Consider the following 12,057-nt stretch of genomic DNA (forward strand, 5'->3'; position numbering starts at 1 on the left):
AAACGTGGCACAGTGCTGGCCTGATCATGGCTCTTGGTGTCATGCATGCAGGGGAAACAATGCTGGAGAGGTCGGAGGAGGGAGCATTGGAAAGCCTGCGGGCTTGTTTCATCATAAAAAGAGGGGGTGGGGGAAGAAAAAATGAGCAACATGCAAAAAAACCCTCCAGTAACTGTGTCTGCTGATGATCTTTGGGGTTGGAAATAGTTTGATAATAGTGGTGTGGGGACAGGCAGGGAAAGTCTGTGAGCTCCCTACGAACAAAAGGGAAAAACTGTGAGCCTGCTCCAGCTCCTGGCTTGTGGAGCCGGGTGATCTCCAGCCCAGCAATGGCCATCGGTGCCCGGTGCTCCCCCAGCACAGCCCTCCGGAAAAGGGGTCCAGCAGAGATGCTTGTGGAGAGGTGGCTGGGTTTGAGTCAAAGCGGAAGAGGTGGTGTGTGGGGAAGCACCAGAAGTGACTCTGGGGGAGAACTGAGGTCTTCCATTCCCGTTTTGGCTGGGTGTGCACACGAGATCCTGCCCAACAGACAGCCTGTGCCTAGAGGGGAGTTCTTCTGGCCTGCCTCTGGCATCATTACCAAAGTGGGAGAGAAACCACTGCAGTGTTGGCACTGCTTGGTCAATGCATCTGACCTTTTCTGCAGCACAGCAGTGAGTAGAAAGGGTCCAGTTCACATTGGGGGTGTGTTTCGGGTAGGAAGGAACTCAGGAAAGCTGTTGTCCCTCACATCTGCTCTTTGTGCCACACCAAGCCAGTAAATGATTTGATTCGTGAGTGTTTCTGCAGAAGGCTGTTGTTCAGGGGTGAGTATAAATGGCTGTAGAGCTCTTCGGTTGAGTAATCCCATCTCGGAGGTACATCGAACAGCTTCTGGTAGGCTGTCCTCTCTGAACTACCTTCTGCTATTTAAAGTAGGAACGAATTTAGCTCAAAGCGTTCCCTTTCCCACAGCCTTCTCTGAAAGTTGAAGCTTGTGACAGTTTTTAGATCTTGCTGTGCTCTCAACTCGTCTTCAGATCCAAACAAATGTCTTGCCTGTCTCTGAGCTTCATTTCTGGTGGCTCAGGGAGTAAAATGCACTTAGATTTCTTAATTTCCTTAGGCAGCCTTCTTGTCTTTCACCTGCCCTTCCTCGAGTCTGGGTCCCAGGTCAGTGCAAGAGGTTGGTGTCTTGTGTAGAAACAGGAGCAGGGTTTGAAGGCTGTGCCCAAATTCAGTTGAGTGGTTGCGGCTCACGTGCGGCTGGGTTTGCACAGGCATGTCACTGCTTGAGAGGAGACAGGGGTGCGTTGGAGTTGTGCTTGGAGGGGGTTCAACACGGTATCTGGTGTGTATTTATCATTTGAAAAAGAGATTGGAAAAGAAGCAACTGGAGGTATAACAATAACAGACTAAGGGAAACACTTATCTCACTTCCTTTAGGGGGGCTGTGCCTGTGGGTTGGGACCCAAGCGCTCGGGATCGTTCGGTCCCTGAGGCAATAAACGTTCTGGATGTAAACTCGCCACGTGCTGCTTCAGGGGCTGAGCCTGACATGTCCTTCCCAGCCACGGTGGGTTCTGTGTTGCCATTACAGCTTTGTTTGCCGACGAGACTTGCTGCCAGGACGTGAGGGGTCTCCAGGCCCTGACGAGAGCCTTGCAGTAATTAACACAAATGTGTGTTGACAACAAAGTGTAGCTCTGACCCATCGTGGCGAAAACACCCACACAAAGATGTATGTAAAATGTGTTACCTGAGGAGTAAATGGGTGTAAGCAGAGCCTGGGCCTTGGGCGTGGGTAGTGCCTCTCCTGAGGCTGGACTGGGCGTTGCAGAAGAGCCCCGAACATGGGATGACCCCAACTCCTCAAGCAGGCAGGTTTTTCATCTACATAGGAGTGACCTGGGTTTTTCTTTCTTCTGAATAAGGAACTAATAACGCCAGGGTTGCTGCTTGTGAGAAGTCCCTCTCTTCTTCCCCTCCGCCCCCCTTCTCTAGGCTCAGTGCAGCACGTGGGTGTGTAGGGCCTTTAATAAGTGGCCCCGGAGCCTGTTCTTGATTTTGCTGAGAACTGCCAATGATTTTGATGTCAGAGTTGAGAGGTACGACTGCAGTGTTAAATTCCTCGAGTCAGCCCGGCTGCAGAGGAAGGTCAAAAGCAATAACGTCCAGGTTCCTCGGGGCGGGGGCAGCGGGCGGGCGCCGCGTTCCGCACAGGCCCAGCGCCCAAGGAAAGGCTTGGCTGTCACAAAGCTAATAAAGAACAAGCCTCTGGAGAGATGGATTCAATGATGCAGGTGTAGGAACCGGGGAGTGTATTTACATACAAGCCAGCTTAATAGCGTGGGATTTATGCTGAAGTGGTTCTTAATGCAACACAAATTGGATCCCCGGCTCGCTCGGAGCAAGGGGAAGGGTGGGAGGAAAGGGATTTTTTTTAATAGTTTTTGGGGGAGGGAAAGTGTTCGTCACGTTTTAGGGACCGCAGAGGGTGGCAGGATGGGTTTGTGCAGACACTTGCCAGGGTTCAGTCGTGCGTTAGGTATGTACCATGGCTGAGCATCTGCTCTTCTTGCCTTGGAAAGCCAGGGGCCTGAACAGCTCTGGGCAGGCTTCTGCCCCCCGGCTGGCAGCACAGGCCTCACATTCACTTCCCAAAACAGCAGATGAAGTTTGGGGTTTGTTTTTGAACTGTGGCAATAAAAAGAAGTCTCGGAAGAAAGCAGCCATGAGCCTCCAGCCTCCTGTTGAAACTCCCATCCCTTCCCTGCTTCTCTCCTACCCTATAAAACAACGATTATGTGTTTATAAGTTAGCGCTGTGTGTCACTTAGAAAAGAAGACTTATTCATAAACTTCTGGATAAACAGTTCTGTGGGAATATAACTTCCTTGGCAGAAAACAAGCCGCTTTTTCCAGATAATGTAATGCTACACTAGGCTTTTTAAAGTCATAGCATGCTATTTATTATTATTTTATAATCTATAAAAGACACCAGGGCTGAACCTTCATCAATATTGAGAGTGACTCTGGACCCAAATCAGCAGAAAAGACAGGGAAAATGCCAGGCAAAACCCCTGTTCCCCGACAGAGTCACCAACAAGGAGCTGAGGGGTGCTCTGGGCTGGTGGTGAGGCTGCTCTCCCTGGGTGGCACATGTCAGGACGATGGCCGATGGGCACGAGTCCATTTTGGGGTAAGATTTGCCAGCGGTGAGTTAGCTCTTGAAACAGATTTGGATGTAACATTTCAGCTCTGGAAGTCAGGGTGAAGGGCCTGTACACACAGGCACATCTGCCTTAGAGTTTGTGTTCTCAGTGGGCTGAAATCAGTGTCTGCTGCACCAGGCAGGAGGCTGCGAGCGGGCAACGTGTGGCTGTGTTTGCTTTCCGAGCAGCGGGGAAGAGCACAGAGCCCACAAGGCCTGCTGCTCTAGCCGGGGGTGCTGGGTCCTCTGGAATAGTGTACACAGTGCTGGGTTCCCCAGTTCAAGAAGGACGGGGAGCTACTGGAGAGGGTACAAAGGTCCCTGCCATCCCCATCGTTCTGTGCTCCTGCTGTGTAGGAATGCCTGGCTGCCGGGGAACTGAAAGGGAAGAGCTGAAGCATCACGGACATTCCTTGTGCCATGAAGCAAGGGTCTCCTCGGTCCCTGGAACGTCCCTGGTCAGGTGCCTTTGTAGAAATGAAGCCAGAGTCTTGTTCCTGGAGCAAGGGATGCCAAGGGGAAGGTGTGAGTGTCTGCCTGCCGTGGAGGTGTACTGCACGATGCTGTGCTCTGATCGGTAACTCGCTCGGTCTCAATGGGCAGCACGCCGTGGCCACAGAGCAGCTGGAAACATAAATCAGTGGTCTGAGAGAGACAGAGCAGAAATCGTTCGACACTCGCTGGAGAGGGACCTGTCAAAACACGATGTATTTATGACCAAGTTCCTGCCGGCCCGTTCAAAGGCTCCTGGAGCCCTGCCAGGCCCTAAACGCGCTGCGATTCCCAGGAGTTATATTCGGCACAATAAGGGTATTTCACAGTAAATATTGCCTTGGCAGAAAGCTGGCAGAAGCGCCCAGTTGACAGGCAGCAGTTGGCTGCTGCGTATGGGTGCTGCGAGCGCTCGTCTCCATCGGCAGCAGTGCTGGGAGCTGGAACCTGCCAGCTCCAGAATCGGCGTTAGGAATTAGGAACTGTGGGTCCCGGGGTCTGAGCTGCCTCTGTCTGAACAGGCAGCAGGAGTTGGGAAGCCTCCATGATGAATCGCAAGCACAACAGCCGATCTGATCTGAGGGGGTTTGGAGGCTTTGCTCAGCCTGGGGACCCGGGGGCTGGGGTGGTGCTGACCAGCAGGGACAGAGCTGATCTTGCCAGCAAGATTAAACCCATTAAGGCCCCGAAAGCAGCTGGGTGCTCCCAGGACCAGTGGGGAGACCCCCTGTCCTGCCAGCAGGCCCTGGCTGAGCCCTCTGCATCTCTGCACTGTCTCAGACTCTTTGGCCTGTGAAACACCCAGGTTTAAAGCCTCAGATCCTTCTAATCAGCTCTGCCCTAGCACAGGGGGATGAAAATGTGCACAACATCTGGTCTCTGTCCTGTGAGAGGCACTTGGAAACCTGTGTGCTGCTGCCAGTTTAGGTTGTCCTCCTCACTCTGTGTGTATCCAGGGGTTGGGTAAGCCTTTATTACCAGGGGGGGTTCACTGAGTCACACTGTGCTGATGTGTGCCACCTCTGGCTGTTATGGGGTGGGGGGGTGGAACTGGACCACTACTTTGGGAAGCAGAGAAGTAGCTTTAATACCAGTCTCTTTCCAGGAATAAAATGAGGTTTATTTCGTTTAGACATCCCTCTCTTGTTGCCCTGAACATCCTCCTTAGCTGCCTTTCGTTCTGCTGCTGCCCATTAGCGATGCTTTATTAGCCCCCCACCTCCCTCTGGTCCTGCTGTGGAATAATTCTGGGTTTATGTGGCATTTTTCTTGGGAGTTGTCAGAGACTCATCACGCCCCATTAACTCCAGTCCGAATCGTTACTAATTCACACCCATAGAGCATTTTCCAGGCAGTGATCTCGGTTGTCTCTTAATTGCTGCAGTCCATAAACTCTGTTACGCTGAGGCTGTGCTGAGGATTTGCACCCTCTAAAACCTCTCCCAACGGTGTGAAGCCTCACAGAGAGTCCGGACACGGCAGCAGCATCACATCTTACTGCTTCCCTGTGTAAGCAAAGCATTTGCTTCTGGCTGCGTGGCAGACTACAAAGATGAAAGGCTGCAGGGGTGTAGATCCTGCTCCGAGTGGATTAACCCAACTGTTGGTGTGGCAGGATGAGGTTGAGTTTGGAAACTGAACGGTCTCCCTCTGTCACCTGTCCTGGTGGGTCGGAGCAAGTGTCCTGTGTATGGTCTGAGATGCAGCGGGGTCAAATGTGCTTGATGGGCTCCGACCTGGGATGAGGCCATGAGCTGGGCTAGGCTGTGCGGGAGCCCGGTGCTGGGAGCATTCTCTGGGGTGCTTCTCGAAGGGCTTTACCTGCCAGGGAGCTGGCACCAGTGAGCGCTGTTGGGACAGACCTGGTTTCCCAGGTGCCCCACATGCCGGGGGTGGGAGTCGGCCCCATGGTCCTTACTGGGAACGGCAGCACTGTGCAGCACGGGCCTGTGGCTTCTGGTGTCAGAGCCCAGCCCAGGGCATGGCTGGGGGTGCAGAGGGCGACAGGGACACACGGGTGCCTTCCTACAAGTGCACTCGATGCCATCCAGGTGTAGCTTAGTACCCTGTCGACCAACCCTCCCAGAGCATCCTGCCCTGAAGGGAGTGCTGGGTGTGCAGCATCCGGGCAAGGAGCGTGTCCCCGCCACGGCGCCGTGTCCTGCCGTGGTCCTTGGGCATCCTAGGCAGGTGTGCAGAGCTGCTGCCCTCCGTGGGACGGGCTCAGGGCTGGGCCAGGCGCTGCCCAGGCCTGTGTCAGAGCCAACACTTCGGCCGAGTGCGGGAGAAAGAGGTGGCAACTCTCACTTCGCTGGAAAAAAATCCTGGAGCCCTGGCAGAGGAACACTCCCTGCACAGAAAACATGACACTGTTTACAAAACGCCGTGTCTAACATCCTTTTCCAGCTTGGAAAGAGGAGTTTATTTTAATACATCCTTTTTTAATTGCCATGAGCTGGACTTGTAAATACTGTAAGTGGTTGAGTAACAGCCCTCTGTGTGCCGCCCAACTGCTGGGACATTTTTTCCGCTCTTGGAGCCCTAACAGATTCCCACAGCTTGGACAGGGGACGACTGGGAGCAGATACTAAACCAAAACAAAGCCTCTGAATTCAAAGATCGTTTGCCCCCAGGGGATGGTGGTGCGAGGTGCCAGCGCCCCAGCGTGCTCACAGGTCGGAGCTGTGAGGGAGGTGATGGGTGGGCACAGGGATCCAGCCCTGGTTCAGGGAAATGTTTCTTCCTCTGCTCAGAGAAAGGGGAGGGAAGGGAGAGGTGCTGGCTGGACGGTCACACTCAGGGGTTGTGGTCAGTGGCTCCGTGTCCACAGACAGACCAGCCAGGAGTGCTGTTCCTCAGGGGTGTGAACTGCGTGATGGTCAGCAAGGCCAAGGGCAAGGTCCTGCCTGGGGGTTGGCGCAGCCCCCGGCACAGTGACAGGGCTGGGTCAGCTCCTCTGCTTCTGGGGAGAGCTCAGAGCCCCTTCCCATCCCTCGAGAGGCTCCAGGAGAGCTGGAGAGGGGCTGGTGACCAGGGCAGAGAGGGCCAGGCCCAGGGGAACGGCCTCCAGCTGCAGGATGGGATGGAGAGGAGCTGGGGGGCAGAAATCCTTTCCGGGGAGGGAGGAGGCCCTGGCACAGGGTGCCCAGAGAAGCTGGGGCTGCCCCAGATCCCTGACAGGGTTCAAGGCCAGAATGGATCGGGCTTGGGGCACCCTAGGCTGGGTGGGTGTCCCTGCCTATGGCTGGGGGGCTCTGGGGGCCCTGCCCACCCAACCCATTCCGTGAAGGTGTGATTCTGTGATCCCCATGAGGAAGGGCGAAGTGAGGATAGTCCCCCAGAGAGAGGAAATCTGCTTTGAAACCAAACAGACCCTGACAGCCCTTCTGACACTGCCCTTGCTCAGAGCAGTGCCTGTGCCTGAGCCGAACCGCAGCCCTGAAGCTCTATGAGACCCTGTTAGTCGTCACCTCCTGCATTGCAGCTGCACAGCTCCAGGGCAGGATGGAGCCCACACTGCGGGTTGGCTGGGCACTGCTGGGCTGTCAGTGCTGGCTGGTCCTGTCCTGCGTCGGGTCCGTACAGGAAATCCCAGCTCTTGCTCTGCAGCCAGTTCTGAGCACAGGGGGAGTTTGTGTTGGAAACAATTTCCTGGTGCAATTTGGGTTTCCTCCTGAGTAATCCCTTGTCCTGGTGGGATGGTACAGGGGGATTCCAGAAAAGCCTCACCGGCCTCACCACGAGTTAATCTCTGCAAGGCAGATAGCAGGTCGGAGAATCCCTGTGGGCAGTGGAAGAGAAAACAGATTTGCAGGGTCAGGAAGAGAAGGAATTCCTCTGCCAAAGTGGGGTTTGAGACCACGTCTCTGCCCGGGGATCCAGTGAGGGGTTTGTGGGGGGTGGGGGAAACTGTCTCAGATGAGAGGAGGAGCAGGTCTCAGAGAAAGAATTTAATTGTAAAAGATGAAGGCAGCAACCTGACCGTGGTTCCATCTCTTCCAGGAATGCTGGTGGTGATCGTGTTGCTGCTGATCGCCATTGCTGTGGTCGCTGTCTGGCCGACGCATTAACGCGGATCTGGGGCCTGTCGGAGCTGCTGCCCCACAGCCGAGCACGGATTGTTCCGGAGAAGAGACCGGCTTTGTGCAGATCCTCCTGTGATCCCAATAAACTCCACAGTATCAGAATGACGCTGTGTCCAGCCGACATCTGTTCTTGGCCCGGCGCACGGCTGAGGAGCACAGCACGGTGCGGGGGTCTGGACGGGAGAGACGGCCTCTTCCCACCCACACTGGGCACCGGCTGCTGCCCACCTGCCGAGTGCTCAGCTGTCCCAGGGCTGTCACACACTGAGATGAAGGTGTGGAGTGCAGTGGGGATGCTCCGCTGCTTTCCAGTACCTCCCTTGGGGATGAAAAGGCTTCACGTTTCACAAAGAATCGATGTCCCAAGGAATGACTGCGTCTGGATGCTGGCAGGAGGGAAGCAGGAGCACGCCGAGCCCTGCGAGGAGGCGCAGGAGGACCCCCCTGAGCTGTGCGGGAATGCTGGCCAGGGACTCGGGCTGGGCCCTTGGGGAAGAGGTACCAGTGTCGATTTCCATGTGACAGCAGTGGATGTAAGTAGCTTTCCAAGCCTTGTCCACAAGTGAGGAGGGTGGGCACTGCCAGGTTCTGCCGGGCTCTGCCAGGTGCTGTTGGGCTCTGCCAGGTGCTGCCAGGCTCTGCCAGACTCTGCCAGACTCTGCCGGGTGCTGCCAGGCTCTGCCAGACTCTGCCAGGCTCTGCCAGGCTCTGCCAGACTCTGCCAGGTGCTGCCGGGCTCTGCCGGGTGCTGCCAGGCTCTGCTGGGTGCTGCCAGGCTCTGCCAGACTCTGCCAGGTGCTGCCAGGCTCTGCCGGGCTCTGCTGGGTGCTGCGGGCTGTCCGCAGAGGATGCGCTGCCGTCCAGGCTCTAGTCTCAGCCATTGAGCTCTGCTTCTTTCTTGTCTAACTTTTCCCACGCTGTTAAGCCTGAGGAAGGATTCCTGCTTGAAGAGCTGATGAGAAAGTGCTGAATGTTTGTTTCTGGCCAAGAAAATGGTTATTTTGTGATAATTGCCGGTTTGATTTCAGAGCTGATGGAAGAAGCAATAAATGCTGAATAAAAGCCGATCTGTTTATAGTCAGGTTCTCTGCCTGGGCTCTCACTGTTTCCTGCTGTGCCATGTTACACATGAACGATGTGCCTCACGGCTCCAGCTCCTGAGAGCTGATTTGGAGAAGGGAAGAAGTGATTCCTGACAGACTCAAATCATGGCACGTGTTTCCTGGTGAACGGGCTCCCTGGGGCTGCTGGAGTCACCTCCCTGCAGTGGCTTTACCAGGAGGCCTGTCCTGTCTCCCTGGGCTGCACGGAGAGATGTCCCGGCTTGTCTTCCCTCACATCCATCCCTTCTATTCCTCTCCCCGAGGACGTGCTCAGGAGTTTGGCTGCTCCAGGTTGTTTCATTAGAGATAAAAGTGCCAGGGGAAGGTCTGGTACATGTGAGATGCACTGACGTGTCCCCCTGCCCCTGATGGGACGTCGCCAGCTCCTGCGGGAGGATGAAGGAGATCTGAAGAGGCTGCCAGGCACATTCCCACACTCTGTTCTTGGGAGCTGGGTCTGAGCTTGGCACAGCGTGGCTGCTCCCCCACACTGCCTGGCGGGACCAGGCTGTGGGCAAACACTGCGGGTCCGGCCCGCAGTGGGAACAGGCTCTCCCGCCCTTTCCAGAGCCGCTGTGTCTTTGGACAGGAGCAGGAACACTCTGGGAAACCCATTTGCTCCTCTGTGGAGCCTCTGGCGACAGCCCCAGCGCAGAGGTGGTGGCACTTGTGACCCGTTTGTCTCTGCAATAAAGATCTGGATTCCTGACCCCTGAGCTGCTCGCGTCCATAAATCACAGGAGGGGCGCGGGGTGGGGGTGGCGTGGGCTGACCCCCTTCAGTTTGTTGGACCTTTTGCCTATATTTTTCTTGCTGGAAGCAAAGGCGGGGGGGGGGGGGAGGGACGGCGCTGGGAAGCATTGGAAAATGGGTCCCCTGCTCCTCCCAGCAGCCCCAGAGCCCAGAGGTGCTGTGGGGCCCCCCCCATCCCATCCGCCAGGCGTGTGGTGACCCCGCTGTCCCTGAGGGTGCTGGTGGACACGCGGCTGGGACCGGCGGTCAGAAACACCCAAACATCTCCTCGGACGCTGCTGAGGGACAGTGTCACCCCCACCCGCATCCCCATCCCTCGGGCTGTAGGGGGGAGGAAGCAGAGACCCCCAGAGATGGGTACAGTTTAAGAGTTTATTCAACTGGTTCCTGGCTTTAGTTCTACCGAGTGGTGCTGGACAGTTACAGGCGCCTCTGGGGTCAGTTACAGCCGAGCTACCAGACAGACAGAGAGGAAGTAAAAAATAACCAGAAAAAAAAGAAACAACTTGGAAAAAACAATAAGAAAATCCACAACTTTTTCACGTGTCATTAAATATATTCATATATAATAACCATAATATATTAGTATGCATCGTAAAGGAGCATCGCCCAAGGCAGTGCACGATGGTCGCAACTAAACAACATTTACAGTTCAAGATATTAACAGAAATAATAAAAAACCCAACAAACAACCCCGAAACGAACACAGGTTTTGTGGGGAGAGAGGAGGCGGGTGTGCGGGGGGGCGGAGGGGAGGCACGGACACGACAGGACAACAGAAACGAGACGAAACGACTTTTGTCGGGCGCTGCTGTCGAGTGATGATTGTTTTGGCATTTCAGCTGCTCCCCAGAGCCCACAGCCCCTTTCCCCAGCCACCCCCCCGCCCCCCTGCACCTCGGTCCTGCCCCCAGGGTGGTGGTAGGGGTGCTTGGGTTCCTCTCTGACTGTGATGGGGTGGGTACCCTGACAGACCTGCCCCCTTCCCCAGCCATGCAGGGTGATGGTTTGGGTGACATCTTGTCCCAATTCAGATGACGGGGCAGAGGTGTTCCCCTCCTCGGAGATGTCCTGAAGTGGGGGTGACTGCAGGGAGGAGTTGCATCCCCAAAAAGAGCTGCTCTGCCTGTCCCAGGGGAGGAGGTCTCCATACCAGTTACACCCACAGCTCCTGCGGGTCACAGTTACTGGGAGCATGCGAGGAGCACTGGGGGGCTCTGGAGGGGATCGGGGGCTTCTCTAGTCTGGGATTGCAGGATGGGATCCTGTTGGGGCAGGGCCAGGGGACACTGTGTCAGTGGGTCGCTCTGACATGTTTCCCATCCTGTGCAAATGGGTTCCTGCTGATTCCTGGGGCTGTGCCAGTGCCTGGAGGGGCCCAGCCGTGGTGTGAGGTGGGTGGTGGTTCTTCTGCACCTTCTCTCACCATGGGACTGGGGAAGGAGCTGGGGCTTCTCCCTGGGTGGGTTTGGGGGGTCTCAAGGCTGCACTGGGGAGGACGGAGGTCGGAAAATGGGAGCGAGTGTTGGGAGGCTGGATGTGCCCCACGGGCAGTGCCCAGGTCCCCGTGTGCCCTGGCCTTGCCCCCTGCTCTCCAACAGGAGCTGGGCCCGCATTGGGTGCAGATGCTTTCAGACCGGAAGGTCTCCTGTGGATCAGGGGCATCCCAGCTAACTGAGGACCGGGGCTCCTGCCAGCACAGGCTGATCTCAGCTCCCACAGCCCATTCCAGGACCTTAAGCCTCTGCTGAGACCCTGAGGGCAGGTTTCACCCTTCGGAATGTGGTGGTTCGGGAGGGATCCCTTGGCTGGAAACCTGTGGGCTCTGCTCGAGCCCTGAAGTGGGGGAGACGGTCTGCTCTGGGTAAGGGGACTTGGCAGGGGCGGGGGGTTGGTTGATGTCTGGGGTGGGATTTCTCTCCTAATGGCCAAATGAGTTTTGGAGGCAGAGCACTGCAGTTGCGAGAGGCTCAGCAGAGCTCACCACCCCCCGCCCCGACGTGCCCCCCACCCCCACCCCCCGCCCCCCGCTTCCCTGGGAGCCCTTTACTCCTGTTCCCCTGGCTGCCTCACTTTATGGTGCTCTATGTCATTAGATAAATATTGTCAAGTGCTATAAAACAAGGCAAAAACCACTGGAAAATGTCGTAAAATAGATGTTTCCAACTTTCCTAAAAGGAAAAATATCAGGGAGGTTTTTGCTTTTTGTAGTGACTGATGTTTGTGTCTCCTCCAGGTACACGTCCTGCCCAACCCCCCCCCCCCCCCCCCCCCCCCCGTCCTGCCCCCACTACTGAACCCAGGTATCCCCATTCCTCATGTGGCCCAGGAACAGCTTGGCACAAGGACACAGGCGCTGGGTGATTCTGTGGGTGCCCCTCAGGCTGGGGTGTGGGGTGTGAGGCAGCCCCTTCCTTGCTTAGTGCCTTAGT

The 12,057-nt window shown here is 56.0% G+C and overlaps 1 protein-coding gene across 1 annotated transcript in view; it reads left to right on the top strand.

The window, feature by feature from the left end:
* STX8 (syntaxin 8) overlaps positions 1 to 8,850 on the top strand; it is a gene marked incomplete at its 5' end in the record, with an annotated part of 78,763 nt that extends 69,913 nt beyond the window's left edge. Inside the window, one exon of the mRNA XM_084273702.1 lies at positions 7,687 to 8,850. Within this exon, the coding sequence (XP_084129828.1) occupies positions 7,687 to 7,754 (68 nt within the window). The 3' untranslated portion in view covers positions 7,755 to 8,850. The remainder of the gene's footprint in view (positions 1 to 7,686) is intronic.
* Between the last annotated feature and the right edge of the window lie 3,207 nt (positions 8,851 to 12,057).

The sequence above is a fragment of the Gallinula chloropus genome (genome assembly GCF_964237585.1).
Source record: "Gallinula chloropus genome assembly, chromosome: 20".
NCBI classification, from domain to species: domain Eukaryota; kingdom Metazoa; phylum Chordata; class Aves; order Gruiformes; family Rallidae; genus Gallinula; species Gallinula chloropus.